The following is a 25,317-nucleotide window of genomic DNA, read 5'->3' on the forward strand; positions in this document are numbered from 1 at the left end:
GCACCTGGGTGAAAATTAACTTTTAAGCAGCCTTTAAAATAAATGGTTTTTAATTATTATCATTATGCAAAAGCTGCATAAATGCCCTTAATTGTGCTTATAAAGTAACATTTGCTATAATCACTCTTAATATCCAGGAGGAACATAAAGGTTTTCCTTTCTTCTTTACTAAAATAAAAGTAGAAAGAACCCTTATTATCAATTCACAGGTCATTTTATTTTATCTTATGAGAGTAAATGTTTTAATTGCAATACATCAACTACTAAAACTTAACATGTACTGAATACTAGTTACTTAAAGTTGAACTTAAAATACCTTGAAAATATGCTTAATTACTGAAGATTAAAGGTCAATATACAAGATATTCAACTATAATGTTATAATTTCTGATTTGATAATGTTTGGAGATTAGACATAACATGTCTATAGGGAAGATAAAACATGCACATTTATAAAATAAGAATATGCTTCATTTACTTAAAAGTCATTTGACTTGACATATTTTTTTTCTCTTAAGAAATGATAGTGCCTGGAATTGCAGTGTGTGTGTGTCTGTGTATGAGTCAGAGAACAACTTTTGTTTCCACAAAGCTTACTAAAAAGCAAAATGCACTAAATGTCTATTTTTATTCAAAATTAGAGGCAAAACATTTTTTTTAAAAACACATGCAAACAAACTGAAAACACCTATAAAATAGCAGCTTGAGGTAGACATGATGAAGGGGTGGAGAGCAGGAGCAGTATGCTGTGATAATTTGGGGTAGCATAGCAGCTGACTTAACTTTTGTTGTTCTCTTTTCATTATTTTCTTTCTCCAGCTACTTTTTATAAGAAATATGTGAGAGATGAAGATGTGATATTTTAAAAACACTGTTTGCAAATTTTTATTTGGAATTAGAGAAAGTATTATTCCAGACAGTGATTCAAAAAAGTAACTATTAGTATAATTATTAGATTAAATGAACTATATTTTAATATAGGTAATCACAAATCCAGTATCAATCAGAAAATTCTGATTGTAACTAAATGTAATTACTGTGTATTTTAATGATTAATTATATTCATAAAACTGAAATCTGTTATTGGCTACCATTCTTAAAAACTCCAAATGGAAGGTGCAAAGCTATAGCTTAACAGGGTTCTTAATAATTATATTCTTTGGGTAAACGGTTTTAATGATAGAGGCTAAAATCTGTGATTATATTTTTGCCCTCCTACTTAAGTTTATTTCCAGTCTTTGTTGGGAATGGGGCCCTTATTTGTGAAGACATAGTAAGTTCTACGTTAATGGAGGGACCCATTGTGTGAGACTCATTTGCCAACCTGGTCTTTTCTACATTGCATAGTTTCATCCTCCCAAAGACCCTTAAACTGAGTTTCATCCTCTTAAAGACACTTAAACTGATCTGTCCCTAGATGTGTAGAAGGGAGTTATAAAACATCAATTAAATCAATAAATAACTCTATGAAGATATCATTGGACATGATTTTATAGATCTATAACCATTAATAATATATTTTTATTTTTTAGATTTTAGGCGGTTTTGTTTTGTTTTTATAAATGGTATGTTCTGCAAAAGTGATAGAAATGAAGAGCAATTTTAAGATATTAAATGGCCTGAGAGAAGACTGAGCATATAAATCAGATTCCCAGTTCCATAATTTGAACAGGCGTTTACAGCTTGAGGTAATCTTTATTGCTTTTTTATCCATGCAGCCAAGTAAATAAAAGAAAAAAAAACATAAAAAAAACCTTATAGTATCTTTAGATGTTTGAAATCAGAGTGTAGATGATATTTGGAGAACTTATGTATTACTTTGAAATAGTCATGAAAATACTACTATCAGGCTATTTTTATGTTGTGTTTATTAACCATAAAGGGCTGGTCGGTAGTTCTATATTACTATGTCAGTTCATGGAGAGGAAATACTCATTTTACATGTTTCCATTTGTGAAATATAGAAATAAAGGACACAGACACTGTGTCCCTACAGAAGATTTTTTTCTATTCAGTTTTTCTTCAAGCAAACTTAGCTGTTTGAACATCTCATTCGTACAATATCCTTTTTGCTGAGGCATCATAACCACTCACCCATTTTAGAATAATAACAATGTGACTGCTGAGTTACTGATTCATTTAGAATAATTATTATTCTTTTTTTAAAGATTTTATTTATTTATTTGACAGACAGAGATCACAAGTAGGCAGAGAGGCAGGCAGAGAGGAGGAAGCAGGCTCCCCGCTGAGCAGAGAATCCCCATGTGGGGTTCCATCCCAGGACCCTGAGATCATGACCTGGACCAAAGGCAGAGGCTTTAACCCACTGATCCACCCAGGTGCCCCTAGAATAATTATTATTCTTGTATTAAGGATAGATCCTATAGCCTGCTTTGAAATCCTAGGATCCAAGTTTTTGTTTTGTTTAATTTTATTTAAGTTTTTACTACTTCCAGTTAGTTAACATACAGTGTTAAATTAGTTTCAGGAGTATAATATAGTAATTCAACAGTTGCATATACTCATCATAAAAAGGGTACTCCTTAATCCCTGTCACCTGTTTAATCCATCCTGGCCTCGGTAACATCATCAGATGGTTGTCTTTCCCTTTGCTTGTTTGCTTTGTTTCTTAAATTCCACATAGGAATGAAATCCTATGGTATTTTTCTTTCTCTGACTCTTTTCACTTAGCATGATACTCTTTAGCTCCATCCTTGTCATAGTAAATGGCAAGATTTCTTTCTTTTTTATGGCTGAATAGTGTGTCTGTGTGTGTGTATCTGTGTGTACATATACCTATATTCTTTATCCATTATATCATCAATTGACAGACATTTGGGCTACTTCCAAATCTTGGCTATTGTAGATAATGTTGCTGTAAACATAAGTAAGTATGCATGTGTCCCCTTGAACTAGTGTTCTTATATTTGGGTAAATGCCTGATAGTGGGATTATTGGTTATATTTGCAGCATTAATGCTGATAACAAAATGGTGTACATTTATCAGGTTCTTCTTTTTTTTAAATTTTTTATCTTATTTTTTTCAGTGTCCCAAAATTCACTGTTTATGCACCACACCCAGTGCTCCATGCAATACGTGCCCTCCATAATACCCACCACCAGGCTCAGGTTCCCTTTTTGAGGCGATGATTCCTCCAGGAAATAAAAATTAAAAAGAAATAAATTTCAAAAAGCAGGTCATAACCCATTAACCAAGGTGTGATTCTCAACTGTAAGGAAATGATTGGTATGAGATAGATACGAGGGAATGTAGCACCATGGGAAGAGAGATGTCTGTCCTATATGTATCCCATTTCTCCTTGCTGCATCAAAGAGCTTCTAGTGCTGTAAGAATGTGCAAACTTCCTGGATTGGCATCAATTAGGATCTAGTTAAGAATACATAACATATTCTTTGTCTTTCAACAAAGATAATTATCACAGGTGGTTGATTACATAGATGTATCTGGCGTATGTGGTTTAAAACATTAGTACCTCCTTTTAAGACTTTTGCATGATTCTGTGCTACTTTGCTGAATAGGTATTAGGGAGTTCAATTTGTTGTCTTCCTCTGAGATATTTTAATGCTATACATTTGGGAATGATAACAAAGCTTTTAAAATGGTGCTTTTGTTATCTTTTGAATAATTTGACACACATATTAATGATAGATACCCACAGATGAATACATACTTACACTTACCAAAATATTTAGTCAAATATGCATATAATCTAACAGCTTTAATAAGGCTATTTTTTTTTAAAAGATTTTATTTATTTGTCAGAGAGAGAGAGAGGGAGAGAACGCGAGCACAGGCAGACAGAATGGCAGGCAGAGACAGAGGGAGAAGCAGGCTCCCCACTGAGCAAGGAGCCCAATTCGGGACTCGATCCCAGGACACTGGGATCATGACCTGAGCTGAGGGCAGCTGCTTAACCAACTGAGCCACCCAGGTGTCCTGAGGCTATTTTGATATATATGGAGAAATTTGAAAGGCTCTAGAACAAATCTAAAGAATCCCAATTTAAAAGTGAAAAAAACTCAAATTTGAAAAATAAATATTTAACGATTTTTCTATCAGTCATCTCCCTGTCATATACATGCATATTCAAATACACACTCACACATATGCAAACAAGCTTTGAGAGGACATAGGACATATTTCCACTCTCAATCTCAAAAGATCTTCAGTGTATTCTGTCATCACATATAATCAATTTGAAATATATATATATTTTAATATATATTTATATATAAAGATTATTTATATGAAAATATAAATATATATTTAATATGCAGTATACATTCAAATGATTTAGTAAAATGTCTAGAAAATATTTTAATTTTTATAGTTTCAGAATGGCAACATAGAATGTATGTATGAGTAAATGAATATGATAAATTACATGTTTAACTTTTAATATAGGTAGAATTTTCATAAGAAATTGAAATGTACTTTTCAATAACATGTTGAACAATAAAGAAAATAATAAATTACTATCAAAATATGTAAAATTCAAGTGACTTAAATGTCACAATTTTTTTTTTAACCTTAGAATTCAGGTGTTTAATTGTCTTAAGCAAATAGTATTATAAAATATTGAATGAAGTAAAATCTTGTTTAAGGATCAACCTTTTGAAAATATATTGGGTACTATTTTTTATTAGTCATATTTGTAGTTTCTACTTTTTATTTGCCTCAGGTTTATCCTTCTAAAGATTTTTATTTATTTATTTGACAGAGAAAGATCACAGGTAGGCAGAGAAGCAGGCAGAGAGAGAGGAGGAAGCAAGCTCCCTGCTGAGCAAAGAGTCTGATGTGGGGCTCAATCCCAGGACCCTGAGACCATGACCTGAGCTGAAGGCAGCAGCTTAACCCACTGAGCCACCCAGGTGCCCCTGTTCTTCTAAATTTAGCTAGATTCTACCATTTAATACTTCTACTCAGTAAAAGTACTGTAGTTTTTTTTTTTTTTTAAGATTTTGTTTATTTATTTGACAGAGCGAAATCACAAGCAGTCAGAGAGACAGGCAGAAAGAGAGGGGGAAGCAGGCTCCCCACCGAGCAGAGAGCCCAATATGGTGCTCAATCCCAGGACCCTGAGATCATGACCTGAGCCGAAGGCAGAGGCTTAACCCACTGAGCCACCCAGGCGCCCCTCAGTAAAAGTACTGTAGTTTTTGAAATTCTGTTAAGTATAGTCAACAATTGCCCATGTCTGATTTATTGAGATTGTATAGTGTTCTTCTATACACTTTTCCTACAGTATGAATGGAATCATTGCTGATTTTCTATGCATATAAGAACTGAATTTCTTCAAATAAATCTTATGTTTCTTTTGTGCCCACAGAGACATCTGGATACTCATCAGAAGTGTAAAAATCCCAACTACAAAAAAAAAAAAAAAAGAAGAAGAAAGAAATAATTATTCTTATTCTTTCTTATTCCTATGATAGATATAGCAAGTTATATTAGAAAAAAAAATACCATATTTAGCTCTGAAAATATTTCTCAAGTACTTCATACTTCCATATCAATTTTCTTTACTCATATTAATTACCGAACATAATATATGTTCAACTATTTTTATTGTATGATTGAATAAACATAGAAAGTACATAGCAGAGGTCAAAATAAATCCACATTTTTGTTTAAATTTCTGACACAAAGTATTTCCAAATAAGGAATTTTTAACTCTGAATTCTTCAGTAGGAGCTTTCTGTATATATATAATATACATCTGCACACACACATGCATATGGCAAACTGTATTAATTATGATTCAAAAAATTTATACAGTGGAACAAATAATGGATGAAATGGATGTAATACATACCCTTTCCAATACATGCAGCCCATTTCAATTTAAATCTCCTATGTGTGTTAAAATGCCCAGCATTTAAGATCACACACTCATGCTCCCAGCCTTCCCTTCAGAGACATCATGGACACTTGAAGGACACAACACATACACATGTCTGTGTTCGTGCACAAGAGAGAGTTTCAAGTGAAGTGCATTATTACCACCATTTCTGTTAACAAATTCTTGGTGCTTAATAAATATGTTTGGGCTACATTTTCCAGGTTGGATTAAGCTATGGTTACCTAGATAATTTTGTTTCATTATATTTTAATACTGCTAAAAATATCCAAGATAAAAATAAACATAGAAGCCCCAAATCCTTTTGCATAAATGCCAAACTTTAGCACTATAGAAATTTGTTCTCAGAAACCACTTCTCCCAAAGGTGCATTTACTTAAACGTCAAAAAACCTAGGTCTTACCTGGCAGAGTTTGTGTCATGATTGTGAAACTAATCCATGATCCAATCTATTAGATTAAAACATAAATTAATAAATACCTAGATTAATATAGTAGTTTTTTTCATTTGTGATATTATATAGGTAATGTGAAAGCTTAAAACACAGTAGAAAAACTATGGGTAGAAATAAATTTCCCCCAAATAATACTTTTGTTGTTAAAAATGATAGTCATAATTCCATAAACAGCATCATATTCATAAAACAAAATGAAAGATTTTGTTCCAAACACTTTGAAGATATAAAAAGGAATCCTGAAATATCTTAAGACATTTTATATGAAGATTATATTTTTAAGTAAATACATGTGAAAATATTCAATTTTTGCAGGAAAAATTGTGGTTAAATGTTCCAATTTCCTATGTTTATAACTTGAATTGAAATCATATATCATAATTTATATCCCTGTGCCAAATCTACAGATAAAACCTGTTTATAATCATATATATTAAAGTTTAATATATATGTAAACACATAAACATATGCATTTAGCATATCATGGGATAAAGTTTAATTATTTACATAAATAGATAACATACCTCATAGGTGTAGTTAGGACATGAAACCAAGAAAAACATCCATGTGAAGGGGTTATAATTTGGACTTGGAAAACATGCATTAATTCCTTTTAGAAAGAAGGATATAAAATATCAATGATGATACATATTGCAAATTTAATCATATGTCTTATATAATTCTAAATTCCCTGGAATAACTTATACTACATAAAATGTCATCACGTATTTATAGAAACCTATTTCCTAAATTACTCAGAATCCCAGTTTCAAATGTTATGACCTTTTGACTCAAACAGAATATCTGTCATTTTGTATGTCTATAGCTATGTTACAATAAAATTACAGAATATACCATGATAATCAGTTCTTTAAATTCCAATATATAAAGGTTATTTTGCATAATAGATGCAGCTGAATTGCATAGTGAAATAGTAAATGTGCTTTAACAATTGCATGCCTCTTCTTTTTTAGTATCAAAGAAGACGATGTTTTTGGTTGAGATTATTAAATACTTCAAACGTCCCTTTCTATTTAATTAGTGAAAATCCAAAGGGAATTTTATAAGGATGTCATTTATATTAGAAAAGTGTGAAAATCTCTCATAAGAGGATTACAATGAATATCAGCATAGTTAATATTCAGAAATACCACATAAATTACTTCTGCTTAGCAATCAGAATTGTTATTTACAGGTTTCATTATACTTAGCATATTGTCACTTGATTTTTGTGATTTTTTTTTGCCTTCTAATTTCTTTCAAGAAATGTTTTAGATAACAAATTTATAGTGATTTCAAGTTGAGCTTTGAGCAGTGACATTTGTAAAAGTAAATATGAATTATTACTGTTTATTCTCCATAGCAAATTTAATCAGATAACACATCAACTAATCTGTTTTAGTTATAATTCTAAAGTCATAATGAAATGTCAGTATGTTGTTTTCAGAAATGTAACTATTGTTAAAATATCAAAGTAAAAATATATATTAGGTACTGTGCAGATTTCATGTACTGCTTATTCACGATAAGGATAAATACATATACCATTTCATATTACAGATTCTCTTGATAACGTACATGCAAGTGCCTTTTTGTAACATCCATATATTCATCAGAAGAAAGGTGATTGAGAAACCTACTATCCATGTTATAAAAACTGCATTTCAGAGGTGGAAGATGCACAAAAGATAATCTGGGTTAAACCTAGTTTATGACTGTTCAGCCTCTAGTGGTAGTGGAAATGTTCAGGGATTCACAAACATGCATTTCGTCTACTTTGTAGATTTAATAACCAATATGTCTTGGGACCCAGAAAAATATATGTATATAGACACTATCTCCTGTATCTACTTACTGTTAATGTTAAGATGTAAGTCTAGAGGTTACTAATTTAGTACTTGCATTCCCATGAAAGGTTTTCTCAATCAATAGTTACTATTTCTAATAGAACTTCTATTAAATAAAAGTCAGAAGATTTTTTACATTGCAGTGCTGCGCTTCCCAGATTCTTCTTCAGGTATGAATTTATTCCATGGCTTCAGCAATAACTGCTGGCAGAAAACTTTAAACTCTCAGCATCTTCTATGAAGATTGTCAGGCAGAAGATATCAACCTCACACAAGATCATACTTAATCTTTGGTGTAGCCACAATCCAATATTTGACCAATGTGGTAAGTAAAGGATTCATCTCAGAATAACACTGATTGTTCACTGCACCTGTAGCATGCCCCATAGGTTCATCTGAAACTTCCCTTGAAATTGCAGACTCTCAATTTTCTCCCCAAACATGACTATTTTTTTTCCATTCATAAAATCACTCTCTAAGATACCTCCTGAATGCTAATCTCCACTTCAGCATCTGCTCCACTTCAGCATCTGCATCCCAGAAAACTGAACCAACAGCACTTTTTTTTTTTTTTTTTTTTTTTTTTTTTTAGAATGGCATTTTAAAGTGGAATGACCTACTGAATAGCCTGCAATGAGTACTCCATCGTTGACTGTAGGTCCCAGATAGGGGTGGGGGGTACAAGAGTAGCTCTGCAAATATAAAGACTTTCACCAGTGGTATGCTGGCTGCTATACTGGTGGAAAGGAATGCTTTATTTGGTCCAATGAAATTAAGTGGGGATTACTCTCAGTGCTCTTGATAAAGACAGCTGAAATTGAAATTGACAATTGGCAATTAAAATCCAGCTGTGAGAAAGTTAGAGGACCTCATCTGACAAGCTCTAATCTCTTGCAATGAGAGAAAGACAGAGAGCTGAAGACCAGGACAAGGACTTACTTGAAAGAGTAGTCAGGCTTCAAAGAAAAGAGAACTCTGATCCAAACTAGGTCTGCTAAGCCAAGGTTGTTGTTCACAAAATCTTGGAATATATAGATTTCCATGTACTCTCTGAACCTGCAGAAGTCATCCACTCACCCCTATTAAAAGTTAGCACACTCCCTTGCTTAAAGGCAATACATATGCCACTATGTTGCAAGAAAATCCCCTCTAGGATATTCTCCATGCCCTCTCTTAACTCCTAAGTTATAGGCTAGGGTTCCCATTCAAAATAACCTACTTGAGTTTGCTCTGGATCTGATAAGGGAACAACAACAACAACAAAAGATTATGCCCCAATGGACATACAAAACCCAGCTACCATGTGGTAGCACATTATGGCATATTATAGCATGTGATTGGGGTGCTTGATGAAAAAGGTATAATATAAAATTGGACAAGAGTAGGTTTATTATGTTGACACAGTCTTCTGAGATAAAGGAAATAATGTTCTTCTAAAATGGTACAAACACACTAATGTGCACCTGGAAGCATGAGCAGAGTAATGGCACACAGTAAGTGAGGAAGAAATGTTGGAATTCCATAGCAAGCAGGGGAAAAGGTATCAAATGGTCTGGAAGAGCAGGGATCCTAGACTAGTCTATATAAGGCTGAAAAAGGAAGACTCCTTTCTATGGGAAAATTTTTTTTCATGTCCCATATTTCCATGTTTTTTTTTTTTTTTATGTTCTTAGAACTTAGAGCATTTTTCAAAGCTATAAGGAATGTTTTTGTGAAAGGGGCACACCAGCACTAAGATTAGTGTTGTTTTTCTGCAGTTCCAGTCTGCATATAAGTGATGTCATCTTAGAATTAGGATGAACTAGTAGTGATCGAGATTTAAGGATCCATACTTCCCCTTCTCCCAAATCAAGGCATTTTTAGTGTCAGTACTTAGCTGTCATAAGCCAGAATGTGTAGTAAATTCAGAAAAAGTTTGATCCACAAAGCATTATGGACAGTTAAAATAATGAAACATTCGTAGCAACTAGCTGATGTTTACTCAAGAGATTTGGGGCAGCTGACTTAATATAAAATCCTTTCCCAGTTTTTGGACTTCAACCAGTTGTAAGACACTAACCTCATTGGTGGAAGAGCACCCTGGGACCTCAGGAAAGAAGACCCTGCAACACTAGAACAAGTATCCATGAAAATTTTATCCTCCAGTTGAGGATTTAGTAGGGGCACCTGAATGATTGGCTCAGTCAGTTAACCATCTCTTGATTTCAGCTCAGGTCATGATCTCAGGGTTGAGAGAACAAGCCTCATATTGGGCTCCATAATGGGCATGGGGTCTGCTTAAGATTCTCCCTCTCTCTCTCCTTCTCCCCTTCCGCTGACTTAAAAAAAAAAAAAAAGAGAGAGAGAGAGAGAGAGAGAGAGAGAGAATATCTAGGTTATGCCAATAGATAATCCCTGAGACATTAAATGAGAATGTTGAGGGTAAAAGGAATCTACCAATTTGTAGAGAAGAAAATTAGCACAAATCAGTTATTTTACCAAGACCATGTACAGTGGTTAAGGCTGTGTACTCTCCCACTAGCATGTCTCTTTTACATTTCCCCCAGAAAGAGAGGCCTACTGGCATCTTCACAAGGCTACTACAAAAAGTATACAAATTGGATCTGTGAAAAAAAAAAAAAAAAGAAAGAAAGAGACTGTGATGGTTTCTGTGATACACTGTCAAGATCCCCAGCAGGTATGATGTACTTCTTCCATAAATGCTGGAGTGCTCGTAGCAGAAAGTTTTCAATTATCAGACCCTCTGAGAGAATGGTTTTTACTAAAGAGAGCTGCCTTATCCTTTGTCATTCACATTTCCCAGAGAGATCCACACCTAAGTTACCTTTTTCCTACTCATTCCAACATAAGACACAAGTCAGCAAGATTATCCTAGCATCAGATACCCCTATAGAATTGACTGAGGCCACCCATGAGACAGCATCAATTTCTCACTTAGCAAAATTCTCCTTGCTTTCTTCTTTTCCATACTTTGTAAGAAACTTCTTTTAAACTTATTCTATATCAGATTGTATCTACCAGGGAACACATTTTGTGACATCTTGTTTAAATAATAAACGTTAAATGATCTCCCTATACATAACTTAGGACTAAAGCACTTCTAAGGAAGAGATATTATTATAAATTTTAATTAATACATAATGGGGAGTAAAAATTCAAAAGTAGCAGAAATTTTTCAAAGCCAACAAAAGAACTGGTATTTTTAAAAAGGAGTTTATGTAAGAAAATAAGAATTTACTGTATTATAGAAACCTAGAATTCATGATAAGAAAAAGAATGTCTACTCTGAGAAATGGTCTGATACTTGATAGGTCAGAACACTGGATATGAAGAACTGAAAGGAGATGAAATGATTTGGAAGCAGTGAGACCAGATGGTTTTCATCTTAGAAAACACTGCTTCCATGAAAAGAAAAGTAGTATCAAAGAGCAGTACATGGGGAAGACATAGCTTGGAGGTTTGGAAGAGAAAGAGAAGAAGAAAACAGTTCTGGGAATTGTGAAGTTAGGATAAAGGAGTGTTTAAAGAATCAAAAGACCCAGTAAAGAAACCCCCCATCCCCTCCAGAATACACTTTAGGGACTCTACTTCAAGCTTCCCATCTGTTATTCCTCTTTTAGGACAATCCATACACTTGAAAATGAACAGAAGTTGATCGGCATTTGTATAAGCTTTCTATGTCAATAAAATAGGAAGGTATTTTCTCCAAGCTGATAAAAACATCCCCCTAAAAAAGAAAATTGAAAAATTTTAACAGAACATGCCTACACAGAAGCATTTGCAGATACCAGAGTACATAACTATTAAGAATTGCAAAACTCCCTCTGCCGCAGCAACATTTTCCTAGGAACAATGCAAAAGGAAAGGGAAGCAAGGGAAAAAATGAACTGTTGGGTTTTCATCAAGATCAAAATCTTTTGCACAGCAAAGGAAACAGTTAACAAAATCAAAAGACAACTGACAGAATGGGAGAAGATATTTGCAAACGACATATCAGATAAAGGACTAGTGTCCAGAATCTATAAAGAACTTAGCAAACTCAACACCCAAAGAATAAATAATCCACTCAAGAAATGGGCAGAGGACATGAACAGACATTTCTGCAAAGAAGACATCCAGATGGCCAACAGACACATGAAAAAGTGCTCCATATCACTCGGCATCAGGGAAATACAAATCAAAACCACAATGAGATATCACCTCACACCAGTCAGAATGGCTAAAATCAACAAGTCAGGAAATGACAGATGCTGGCGAGGATGCGGAGAAAGGGGAACCCTCCTACACTGTTGGTGGGAATGCAAGCTGGTGCAGCCACTCTGGAAAACAGGCACTCTGGAAAACACTCTGAAAAAAACCTTGGGGAGGGTATGTGCTTTGGTGAGTGCTGTGAAGTGTGTAAACCTGGTGATTCACAGACCTGTACCCCTGGGGATAAAAATAAATGTTTATAAATAATAAAAAATTAATAATTAAATAAAAAAGAATTCCAAAACTCAAAATAGATATGGCCAAGAAAAAAAGAATATGAAAGGCGATTGTACTCAAGAAAGAAATTGTAGAAAAGGAAAAAAGACTTCTCAGTAATACAGACATTTCGATTTGCCTAAGAGTGGAATGTTTAATAGAAAATGAAAGATATTAACATATAAAGATATAACTTATATATAATTTACCCCCTGATAATGCCCACAATGCAACAAAACAAATTTTAAACTTCTAGAAATTAAAAAAAAAAAAAGACATGAATCAACCTCCTGGAAGATTGCATCATGTTTTTGGGAAAATTGTCTTGAAATTATGGACTCTAAAACATATCTGACAAAATTAATAGAATTAGTGGTAAAGAAAAAGTCTTTTGAGTCTCAAGGCAAAAGGACCAAATCAATTAGTAGAGAAGACAAGATTAGATTGGCATCTGCTTTCTCGAGCTACATACAAGCGAGATAAAAGATGAAGTAAATACTGAAGAAAAGTCTTTTTCACATGAACAATTCCAAAGTCCTGTTTGACTTCAGAAACATAATGATTGAAAATTTTCATTTTCAAATCATGATACCATAATCCAAATAGATGAAGAAACTTGAGCAAAGTTTTCCTTTGTAATTCTATATATTATATGAAAAAAAAAATATTTTGGAAAATGTTTCACCAACCTGCCAGAAATGTGCAAGTCAAGAAAATGTTAAGACAACCAGGTAGATGTTAAAAAACACTCGAGGCAATGCAGCTTTATATTTGCAACTAGACTGATAACAGCATGAATTCCAAATGTTGACTATCGCCATTTGAAATTATAATTAGGGGCGCCTGGGTGACTCAGTGAGTTCAAGCTTCTGCCTTCAGCTCAGGTCATGATCCCAGGGTCCTGGGATCGAGCCCCATGTAGGGCTCTCTGCTCAGCAGGGAACCTGCTTCCCCTCTCTATCTGCGTGCCTCTCTGCCTACTTGTGATCTCTGTCAAATAAATAAATAAAATCTTTAAAAAATAAAATAAAATAAAATTATAATTAAATTATGTATCATACACAAAAAACAGTATGAATCCATACCTATAATTAAACCTGAATGAGAGGATTGATTTATGAAGAATATCATTATATAAACACTGTGAATTTTGTGAAATACTTTAAACTAACTACTAAATTCAAAATGTCCTCCCTGGCATTGCTATTTCAGAGCTATGGAATTTGCCAAACAAAGATCACTTTTATTAGAAAAAAGTTTAAGTCACTTGAAATAGAGTGGGATTATATAAATTTTAATGTAAATTAGATCAAGATTGGGAATCAAGCTATAATATTGGCATTTATCCTGGATTTTGTACTGCCTTAATTCTTAATCCTCTGTTTATTTTTTACAGATTTAAGTGAGATTGCCATTTGACGTGAGGGCCGTGCACATTTCATTTTAGAGAAACCATTATTAGAAAATATGATTTAGTTCAAATATTTGAAAAATTTAGGCATACAAGAGCTAGAATTGGGACATATTGTCATTAATGTTTCCAACTATTGCTTTAAAAATTGTTTACTAAAGGCTTTTAAAAATAGTAAGTAACATTGTTGAGAGAGAGAGAGAAAAAAAGGGACTAACCTGTATGATTGGGATGAGCCAAGATTACATTGATGAAATGATTTCCAGCTTCACAAATCTGTAAAATATTTTAAACTTTTCAGGGTGATCTATATATTCCTCTTTTAAAATCATATTCTATAGGGGAACCTGGGTGGCTTAGTGTATTGGGTGGCTGCCTTTGGATCAGGTCACCATCCCAAGGTCGTGGAATCTAGCCACAAGACCTGCTCCCTGCTCAGTGGGGAGTCTGCCTCTCCCTTTCCATTTGCTACTCCCCTTGCCCCTCTCCCTGCCCCTCTTTCTCTCAAATAAATAAAAATTTAAAAAATTAAAAATTATATTTCATAAACTTACCAATATTCATGTGGTGTATTAATTCCAAAGATCCAAGAGATATATTATTACTCTAACTGCAGGGAGAAGGAAATTCGTACCCTAACAATGATGAAAAAAGCCACTGTAGATGTATATTGAATTAACATAATGAGTCACATTGAGCTAGAAACTTTGAAGATATTATTGATCCCTTTTGATAACTGGGTTAAAGTTCCTTTGTTAAAAACCTGGTTGTGCTGATTCTATGCTTTCCACTTGTTTAATAGGTTAAGTTTCCATGCCATGAAGCGAAAAGTCAGGTCAGGAAATACAGACTTGGCATAGGTACGCATGCTCTAAATTCATTAGCACTGTAGCAACCCTGTTACTGCAACGGTGGTAGTATGATGCCCACCTGGTTTCAGTGTAGTTTAGAGAACTGAGTGTAAACCGTACTGTCCTACAAAGACATGTGCTGCTTGTCTGTCATCTGACCTTTCCAGTCAATAGGCCACAATGACCATCTAAGAATCATTAAGTCTTACTGACATCTCCAGGGTTGGGGTTAATAATGTTCCCAGTTTGCAGGAGCCCGAGTGGCTCCGTCGGTTGGGGATCTGCCTTCAGCTCAGGTCCTCATCCTGGGGTCCTGGGATCCAGTTCCATATGGGGCTCCCGGAGCAGGGAGCCTTTTTCTTCCTCTGCCCCTGAACCCCTGCTGGTGATCTCTAGCTTGCTAATAAATAAATAAAATCTTAAAAAAAAAAAGTTCCCAATTTGCAATGTGTCCTCAGAAATTAGTACCCTTTCTTTTGTCATATATACACCTCTCTGATTAACACAATGTATATATTCAAAATTTAATACTTTGTTTATTAATAACAGATTGTTATCCAAAACCGTTATTGCTTAAAGTCATCCAAATTTTCACTATAATATGTCCTATAAATTAAGCATGTTTTTAATTATGTATCTTTCATGCTATTAATCCCTTACCATATATCTGATTTTGTTCTTTTCAACAATTTCTGTATGGATTTCTTCACATGTAATAGTTTTCTAATTTTAGAAGAGGTTCCAAGTTTCTCAAATTATCATTAGGAATAAAAGCTGAATTTTACATTTTCAGATAATAATTTTATAGTTGAACTTATTTATAGGTGAATGTGGGGTAAGAGTGTGAGCCATTGTTGGATGAATTTGTACTCAAATGTCTCATCATTTACTTTTTAGAGGTTACATGATTAAGACATCTGAAATACCATTTCTTCACCTAAATGCTAATATTACATCCTGTCTCATGATGGTTATTTTAGGATGATTAAATGAAATCAAGTGTCGGATATATGAATTACCCAATAAAACTATGATAAATTTAGTTACCAATGTCATTAATTAAAACCTTCTTCAGAGAATAACTCTACATTGATTAATCTTATCTAAATTTCTATCTTACAAAATGGCAGCACTACAAAACATGTAATTACTAAATTAATAATTTGTCGTACTCTTATCTTTTGCTCACCTTTTAGTCAAATCTCATGTCATACTTATTTTTAATCACTCACAGGGCCAAATGCAAAATGGAATATCTGATAAAAAATCTTATTAATAAGCCAATTAACTTACCAAATTTTTGTGAACAAACAATATTTTAAAAATTATAGTTTTTTTCAGGAGTGTCTGAGTGGCTCAGTGGGTTAAAGCCTCTGCCTTTGGCTCAGGTCATGATCCCAGGGTCCTGGTATCAAGCCTCGCATTGGGTTCTCTGCCTAGCAGAAAGACTGCTTCCCTCTCTCTCTCTCTCTCTGCCTGCCTCTCTGCCTATTTGTGATCTCTGTCTGTTGAATAAAAAAGTCTTTTAAAAAATTATGTTTTTTCTTCTGATAAGACATATTCATTTTATGATTATCAATATTTTAAACTCACTCAACCACCAAATTTTTTTCTCTTTCCTACTTTTCACAACACAACTAAATACAAACCATCAATCTTCTACCCAAAGTATAGGCCATGGAAAAATGAGCATTTAGGCTTCAGTTAGACCACTAGCCATATACTAATGTCATAATTTATCAGTATTTGCCCCTTCCCCATAGCACGACAAATAAAACATAAAACACACTTAAATAAATATAAAAGAAGGAGATAAAAAAGTGGTAAATAATCCAACTTTTCCATCTGCTATCTACAGATAAAATGCATATCTATATACATTCTAGGGGTAGAGAGAGAAAAATCAGCTATATCTATATGTTGAGAAATAGTTTATCATCAATTTAGCAAATCTGTAATGTATTTTAAAGAGCAATTGTGACTATTTTCATCTTTCACCTTAAGCACTGGCTTTAAAACTATGAAGAATGAAAGTGTCCACTATAGCTTAATTGACCTGGATAAAAGTGGTTGATATAATTTCCTCTTGGGTCAGAGCTGAATAAGATTAGGAAATTCAGTCAGTGCTATAAAATTCAATATATGGTTCTATAACTGAATAAAATTTCAGAAGCACATTAAATGTGAAACATTGGAACATTTTCCAGCATGACTTACACATTTCTCCTGGACTAATTCTTCAGTAAATCAGATATCTTCATTTGGCACATTATATATAAACACAATGATTTCAAAAATAATGTTTGAAGAAGTTGCTATCATTAGGTTTGATTTTTCCTTTACTTAAATATTAAATTATCTTATATAGTAAAACATACAGATGTGTTAGAAGAAGCCCAATTTACAGAGATCCACTTTTATGTAATTTCTCTAATGTTATTTATTGCAAGCTTCAGCAGGTGAATATTCTCTACTATATCAGTGAAAACAATAAGTTTATAAAATAAAATTGAGGGGCCCCTGGGTGGCTACATTAAGGTGTACCTGTGGCTCAGTTCATGATACAAGGATCCTGGGACTGAGTCCTGCATCCAGCTCCCTGCTCAGTGGGGTGTCTGTCTCTCCATCTCCCTCTGGCCCTACCCCTGCCGTGCTCTTTCTCCTGCACTCTCTTTCTTTTAAATAAATAAATTAAATATTAAAAATATTAAATATTATTAAATAATAAATACTATTAAATAATAATAATAATAATAATAACCTCAAACTCAACACTCAAAAAACCAGATAATCACGTCAAAAAATGGACATTGGGAGATAGAGAGAAGTGAGTTGGGGGAAATCGGAGGGGGAGACAAATCACGAGAGACTGTGGACTCAGAAACAAACTGAGGGCCTTGGAGAGGAGGGGAGTCGGGGGTTGGGTGATCCTGGTGGTGGGTATTAAGGAGGGCACATATTGCATGGAGCACTGGGTGTACTGAATAAACAATGAATCTTGGAACACTGAGAAAATACAATTAAATTAAAATAAAATAATAATAAAATCTAAACACACTAATGCAAAATTTTAACCATCAAATAGGCTCTGTCATTTTGTCTTAGTAAAATTGCTTTGGTTTCCACAGTAAAAATAAATAATCTTTATTCTGCGATCTAATAACATTTTTATAGGAATGAAAGTGATCTATATTATTTCTGTATATATCTGCTCTGCCCAAAGATTTATATATGTTATAATTATTAGTAATTATTGGAAGATATAAGTTTATAATTTGAGCAATGAAACAGCCATTTTATAAATATAATTTAAAAATTGAATCTGCTAAAATGTTTCTCTGATAATCAGGTTTGTTTTGAATTTTGAAATCAGGTAATTTTCTCTATTTCTAATGATAATAATAATTATTATAAGTCAAGTCTTATTTATCTTAATATTTCAAGAGTAAGGAAAATCTTGGATTACTCGATAGTTACGAAAAGTTTCATCATGATATGCATCAACTATTATAATCTTGAGAAGTTAGTCTCTACTCTAAAGGATAAAACACATTTGCACAGACATGCTATTTGGTAATATAGGCCAATATTACACAGTTTTTGCATCAGGAGTTTTATAACTAATGATAACATATCATGATGATAACATTATAAAAATTTTTCTAAATCCTAATCTCTACTTTTTTAAGTTAGGAAATATACATTTCAATAAAAAAAGGACAACATGCATTGTGTTCCAGAGTAACTATGTACTATGTTAATTATGGGTTTATCAGTAAATATATATACTAACCAACAGTTTTTTCATTAAGACATTTTTTAGATCAGCTTATAGAAAAATTAAAGGGATGGTTCCAAGATTTCTCATATATCCCTTCCTCCTAAACATGCATATCTTCTTCCATTATCTATGTCCTCCAACAGAGTGGTACTTTTGTCACAACTCATGAACCTACATTGACAGATTATAATCACGCAAAGTCCAGAGTTTACATTAGAGTTCACCCCTGGTGTTGTATATTCTGGGTTTGGATAAATATACAATGCCACATATCCATCATCATGGTATCATACAGAGTATTTTCACTGTCCTAAAAATCCTCTGTACACCTCTTCTTCATTCCTTTCTCCACAACTCTTGGCAACCACTGATCTTGTTACTGTTTCCACAGTTGTTTTTTTTTTTTTTAATTTGTTATGTCATATAGTTGGGATCATACCATATTTAGCCTTTTCAGAGATTTTATTTTACTGAGTAATATTCTTTCAAGCTTTCCCTGTGTTTTCTCATGGCTTCATGGCTCATTACATTTTAGCACTGAGTAATATTCCATTGTCTGGAGGTATCATAGTCTGGATGTATCATAGTCCATTCACCTACTTTGGCACGTCTTAGTTGCTTCCAAGTCTTGGCAATTACGAATAAAACTGTTGTAAAAACATCCATTTGTAAGGTTCTGTGTAGACATAAGCTTCTGATTCCTTTGGGTAAATACCCAGGAGCACAACTGCTGGATAATATGGTAAAAGTGTATTTAGGTCTGTAAGAAACTGCCAAACTGTTTACCAAAATGGCTAGTTCATTTTGCATTCCCACAGGAATGAATCAAAGTTCATGCTGTTGGTCCACATCCGTATCTTCATTTGGTGTTGTCAGTGTTCCAGATTCTTGGCCATTTGAACAGGTGTATAATGTTATCTCATCTCAATTTGCATTTCCCTGATAGGATTCCATTTGGAGCATCTTTTCATATGCTTATTTGCTAACTGTGTATTTTACTGGTAAGGGTCAGTGAAGGTCTTTTGCCCATTTATTAATTTAGCTGTGTGTTTCTTATCCTTGCATTTTAAGAATCCATTGTATATTTCTGATAATGATCTTTTTCAGATGTATCTTTTGTAAATATTTTCCCTAAACTATGCTTTTCTTTCTCATTCTCTCTCTCTATTTTTTTTTTAAGATTTTATTTATTTATTTGACAGACAGAGATTACAAGTAGGCAGAGAGGCAGACAGAGAGAGGAGGAAGCAGGCTCCCTGCTGAGCAGAGATCCCAATGTGGGGCTCGATCCCAGAACCCTGGGATCATTACCTGAGCCAAAGGCAGAGGCTTTAACCCAATGAGGCACCTAGGCGCCCCTCTTTCTCATTCTCTTGACATCATTGCTCACAGACCAGAAGTTTTTAAGATGAATGAAGTCCAACTTACCTGTTATATCCTCTGTGGATCCTTCTTTAGTGTTTTATCTTAAAAGTCATTATGGTACCTAAAGTCATCTAGGTTTTCTCTTGTATCATCATCTAAGAGTTTTATAGTTTTGCATTTTGTACTTAGGTGTGTGATACATTTTGAGTTAATCTTTGTGAAGGGTATAAGGTCTGTGTCTAGATTGTTGTTGTTTTTTTTTTTTTTGTATGTATATATCTAGTTGCTCCAGCAACTTTTTTTCCATTTTCTTCTTATGCTAATTCTTTTTTTCTTATGCTAAGGGGATACATATATCAACAAAACAAAATCCAGGAAGTTGTGCAAACATTAGAAAAATTAGCATTTTCTATTTACTTTATATTATATAAGATTGACCTGTGAATTTCCTTTTTTCCCTTCTACATAATAATGATTATCTTATATGTTGATAATCTTAATTCAATATAATATTAAAAGCACTTGACTTAAACACAGGTGCTTTTCTTTCCAAACTATTTGCATATGTATTTCTTTTTTTTTTTTTAAGATTTATTTATTTTATTTGACAGACAGATTACAAGTAGGTAGAGAGGCAGGCGGAGAGAGAGAGAGGAGGAAGCAGGCTCCCTGCTGAGCAGAGACCCCGATGCGGGGCTTGATCCCAGGACCCCAGGATCATTACCTGAGCCGAAGGCAGAGGCTCCAACCCACTGAGCCACCCAGGAGCCCCTGCATATGCATTTCTTATGATAAATGTGAAAGGCACACACTTAGGCATTCAGTTATTGTGAATGAAAAAAATATTAACCTTGAAATATAGAATGTTATGTTCTCAATGATACAGTAGGCATCTTCAATTTAGGTGATATATGTGCAAACTCAAACAAGTCGTTTGTTTTTAAATCCTGTATTAGAATCAGTTTCCTGAAACTTACATCTTAATACCATATTTATTTGTGAAAATTAAATGTGTTTTGCCAATATGTAACATTATTAAGAAATTCAGGGCTAGCAGGACTTTTTAATTTGTCATCAAAATTTATAATTTTAGGAGATTGCATGACCCTTCTGTCTCATTTCTGAATTTCTATTTGCAACAGAATATAATTACATTCAAAATTTTGACTTTTACATAAGTTTTTTTTTTCATATATACAACAGTATCTATCTCTATATAGTACTATCTCTAAAGGAATAGGTTGTTCTTTTTATATTAATTTAAGTCTATGAATGTAATAGTCAATGTTTGTTATGTGCTTAGGAATGTGGAATTAAAGTTATCACACCTATTGTCTGTATTGAATTTAGACAATGCTACTATTTATCACTATTTGTTTTGATACCTTAGCTACTTACAAGACAGCAACTGTGATAAAATTTTATGACTTGCCTAATTCTCCTTCTTATTTTTCCTCATTTGAAAGGTATTTTAAAAAGTACTGATTAATAAAATCTTGTGTAAAGTTTAAGTACTAGTAGTTTAATTAGGAGGCAAGGTCTTTAAAAGTCTGCGTGGAAAATATATATTACAAACCATTAGAATTTTGCTTGTTTCAATTATGCCTCTTTTTCTCACTTAAAAAAAATACTATAACTGCTATGACAAGTGTTTTAAAATGCAGTAACTTTTCTTGCAGTGCCCGGATGGAATAGTCAGTTAAGCATCCACTCTTGGTTTCGGCTCAGGTTGTGATCTCAGGATCCTAAGACTGAGCCTCATGTCAGGCTCTGTGCTTAGGGCAGAGTCGGCTTGAGACTCTCTCTCCTCCTCCCTCTCCTCCTCCACCTCAAATAAATAAATCTTAAAAAGTAAAACAAACAAAAAACAAACAACAAAAAAACCCTATAACTTTTCATAAAAGTTTTCTTTATACTAGAAACATGGATTCACAGCTATACCATATTAGAGAAAAGGAAATAAATCAAGAATATTATATAAAATGGGAGATGTGTAAATATTTATACAGAAATAACAGAAAATAAGTTTCAAAAATGTATAGTGGCTAACATTATGAGGAGGAGAAAAATGAGGGAAAACAGATATGAATCTAAAATATATTTTTAAAAAAACCAAATATGTGGTTATTGCTTTTTTACCCACTAATTAATTCTTCCAATGGCTCAAATTTACTGAGTACTTACTATATAGAGATCATTTGACTTGATACAAGAGGATCAACAAAAAAGACATCAAAATAAACAAACTGAAACCTTGCTAATTATGAGCAATATACACATGTAGAATGTTAAAATGTGATGATATATTGACAAGAAATTAAGAATTATGAATTAAGAAATTATGAATAAAGAAATGATTTTTGTTCTTCATTCAAGCAAGGAGTATTTCTGTTATGCACAAAACTAGGTGTTTAAAATATTAAAGAAGGACCTGCCCCTGCCACAGCCAATAAGTAGAAGATGTTATTAACTAAAGTATTAATTAAAATACACACACACACACATAAGCATGAGAACTTTTAACAAAGTGGTGTGATCTGTGCCTTGTTTGAAATGGTGGGGTATAAGTTATGCAATACCAGCTTCACAAAGGATATAGACTTATATATAAATCAAGGGAATTTATCAATACATCAGGGACCAGGAATCATGGGAGTTAATCTATCAAGGACAATGAAGAAGAACATAAATAAAGAATAGAAGCATAGGTTATATAGTGGAATTTTATGGGGTAAGAAGGAAAATCTGTGTTTAATGAAATAGTGCATTTTGGAAATAATAATCTTTTGTATTCAGATTGATATGTTCCCAATTCCAACAATGCATATGTAAAGCTAAATAGAATGATCTAAATAACTGGATTGAGAACGCTTAGAAAAGACATTTCATCCAAAAAAGCAGACTGTTTTCATTCAGAATAAGTTAAATTAACATTATGCCAAGGGGCTTTTTAGATGTCCATCTGTTAGGCTCGAAATACTTTTGTTCTTAGAGGTTTGTAAGTGTATAGACAATAGGAAGAATTACTAAGTAGGATTTTTTTCAAATTCTACTAGATTCCCAATTATTCTAATCATCCTTCATAGATGAGTAGAACATTTTGATTAAGAGATTTAGTGAGCTAAAAAAAATTTAGAGAGCTAATGGCTTGATTCAGGGTAATCATTTGACTTACTCCACTTAATATCATGAAGTATATAATACAAAAAGAGATCATATTTTCTACATGTGAAATCCTCAAATATAATTTGTTGTGCATTCTTTTTTTTTTAATATTTTATTTATTTATTTGACAGAGAGAGATCACAGTAGACAGAGAGGCAAGCAGAGAGAGAGAGGAGGAAGCAGGCTACCGCTGAGCAGAGAGCCCGATGTGGGACTCGATCCCAGGACCCTGAGATTATGACCTGAGCCGAAGGCAGCGGCTTAACCCACTGAGACACCCAGGCGCCCCTGTTTTGCATTCTTAATAGCACTACAATTAGAGCGTGAATAGCAAGTAATAAAAGTAATACATACCAAAAAATTGATAGCAGATACTGCGACTTGCCGGTTTCCAAACGCTAGAAAGTAGAAAAAGAAGATCTAATTCAAACATTCATATTTTGGATTGCCACACTATAAACACAACTAAAGCAATGTTGATTGGGTATTACTACCCTCTAATCCAAAGTACACCGATGTATGTAATTGACCCTTTGGGATAATACTTATACAATCTGAAGGGATAAAAACATTTTTGCTTTCAACATACACTTTTTTTCTAAGTCACCTAATTATATTTGAAATACAACAGGTATCTATTTTAAATTTCTATTATTAAACTCTTTAAAGGCAGATTTAATCTTTCATTTGTTACCTTAACAGCCCGTAATATAGCATAATATATGATGGCACCCAATGATAGCTCTTGTTTTTTAATGTTTAATAACAAAAGAAATATGCTAATAAAAACAACTTTTATTTTTTGCATTGATATTTTATGATAGGTAATATTTTAAGTATTTTTAAATTTTTCTGCTAAAAACAAATAAATGAGGCAAGTATTAATGTTCTCATCTTAAAAGAAAAATATAGGTTATGCAAATTCCCAAATAATATAGAATAAGGAGTGAAATAGAATTTAAGACATTGTCCTAAAGTTACTTTTATCATGGCAGAGAAGGTGGAATATACAAAAGTACCAAAAATAAATTTTTTGATAAGCTCATCATCTGTATTAACAGTTGCATTTCCTTTTCTTTCACGTATGTGTACATATAAATTGCGTTTATGTAAACACATTTACAAAATTGCAATGTCTCATTTTAAATCTTGCATATTTTATAAGAATATATTTAAAGGCTTTTCTAATATTATTAAACTTTCATGATAAAAGCTATGACAACATCTCATTGTAATGTATAATGTGGCTAAGTTTAAAAACATTAAATATTACCTAATTGCTGCATAATTAGTGCTACTTTAATTTTATATATGATAAGTAATACTGCTTCAAACATCTTTCTTTATAAGTCTTTTATGGAAGTTCCAGTTCCATGGACTAGAAACTTAAAGGATAATTTAGTCAAAAGTTATATAAGTATCTATGTATTGATATATGTTATATATGTTATATGTATGTTATATATGTATCTATGTATAGATATAGAGATATATACACAAATACATATATAGCATATATATGTATGTATATATATATGCATATGCACATATTTAAAATATGTGGAAGTATTGGAAGTTTTTTTTTTTTTTTTTTTTTTTAAAGATTTTATTTATTTACTTGAGAGAGAGACAGTGAGAGAGAGCATTAATGAGGAGAAGGTCAGAGAGAGAAGCAGACTCCCCATGGAGCTGGGAGCCCGATGCGGGACTTGATCCCGGGACTCCAGGATCATGACCTGAGCCGAAAGCAGTCGTCCAACCAACTGAGCCACCCAGGCGTCCCTGGAAGTTTTTTTTTTAACAAAGTGTTTATATCTAACTATGAAATAAAATACATTAATACATTAATGAAAAAAATTGGAAAGCAGATAAAAATGTAAATGGAAATAAAATATATTAAAATCCCATTATCCATGGTAAATCAGTTAAAATTCAGATTTTCCCCTGGGAATATACATATTTGTTATGTACACGAAAGTGTTGGACACTTTTATAATCACTTATTCCTCAATATTATATTTGCCATACAACTAAGCAACATTTGCCATGTAATTAAACATTCTTCTCCAGCTAAATTATATATATATGTGTGTA

General features: G+C 33.0%; 1 protein-coding gene across 1 annotated transcript in view; it reads right to left on the bottom strand.

Annotated features, from left to right (window-relative positions):
* Positions 1-5,261: 5,261 nt before the first annotated feature.
* Positions 5,262-25,317, bottom strand: part of TECRL (trans-2,3-enoyl-CoA reductase like) — a 100,409-nt gene continuing 80,353 nt past the window's right edge. Inside the window, exons 8-12 of the mRNA XM_059396500.1 lie at positions 23,578-23,621; positions 14,280-14,337; positions 6,861-6,946; positions 6,286-6,331; positions 5,262-5,389 (exon numbers count right to left, since the gene is read on the bottom strand). Of these exons, the coding sequence (XP_059252483.1) occupies positions 5,262-5,389; positions 6,286-6,331; positions 6,861-6,946; positions 14,280-14,337; positions 23,578-23,621 (362 nt within the window). The remainder of the gene's footprint in view (positions 5,390-6,285; positions 6,332-6,860; positions 6,947-14,279; positions 14,338-23,577; positions 23,622-25,317) is intronic.

Source organism: Mustela nigripes, chromosome 1 (assembly GCF_022355385.1).
Source record: "Mustela nigripes isolate SB6536 chromosome 1, MUSNIG.SB6536, whole genome shotgun sequence".
Taxonomy (NCBI): domain Eukaryota; kingdom Metazoa; phylum Chordata; class Mammalia; order Carnivora; family Mustelidae; genus Mustela; species Mustela nigripes.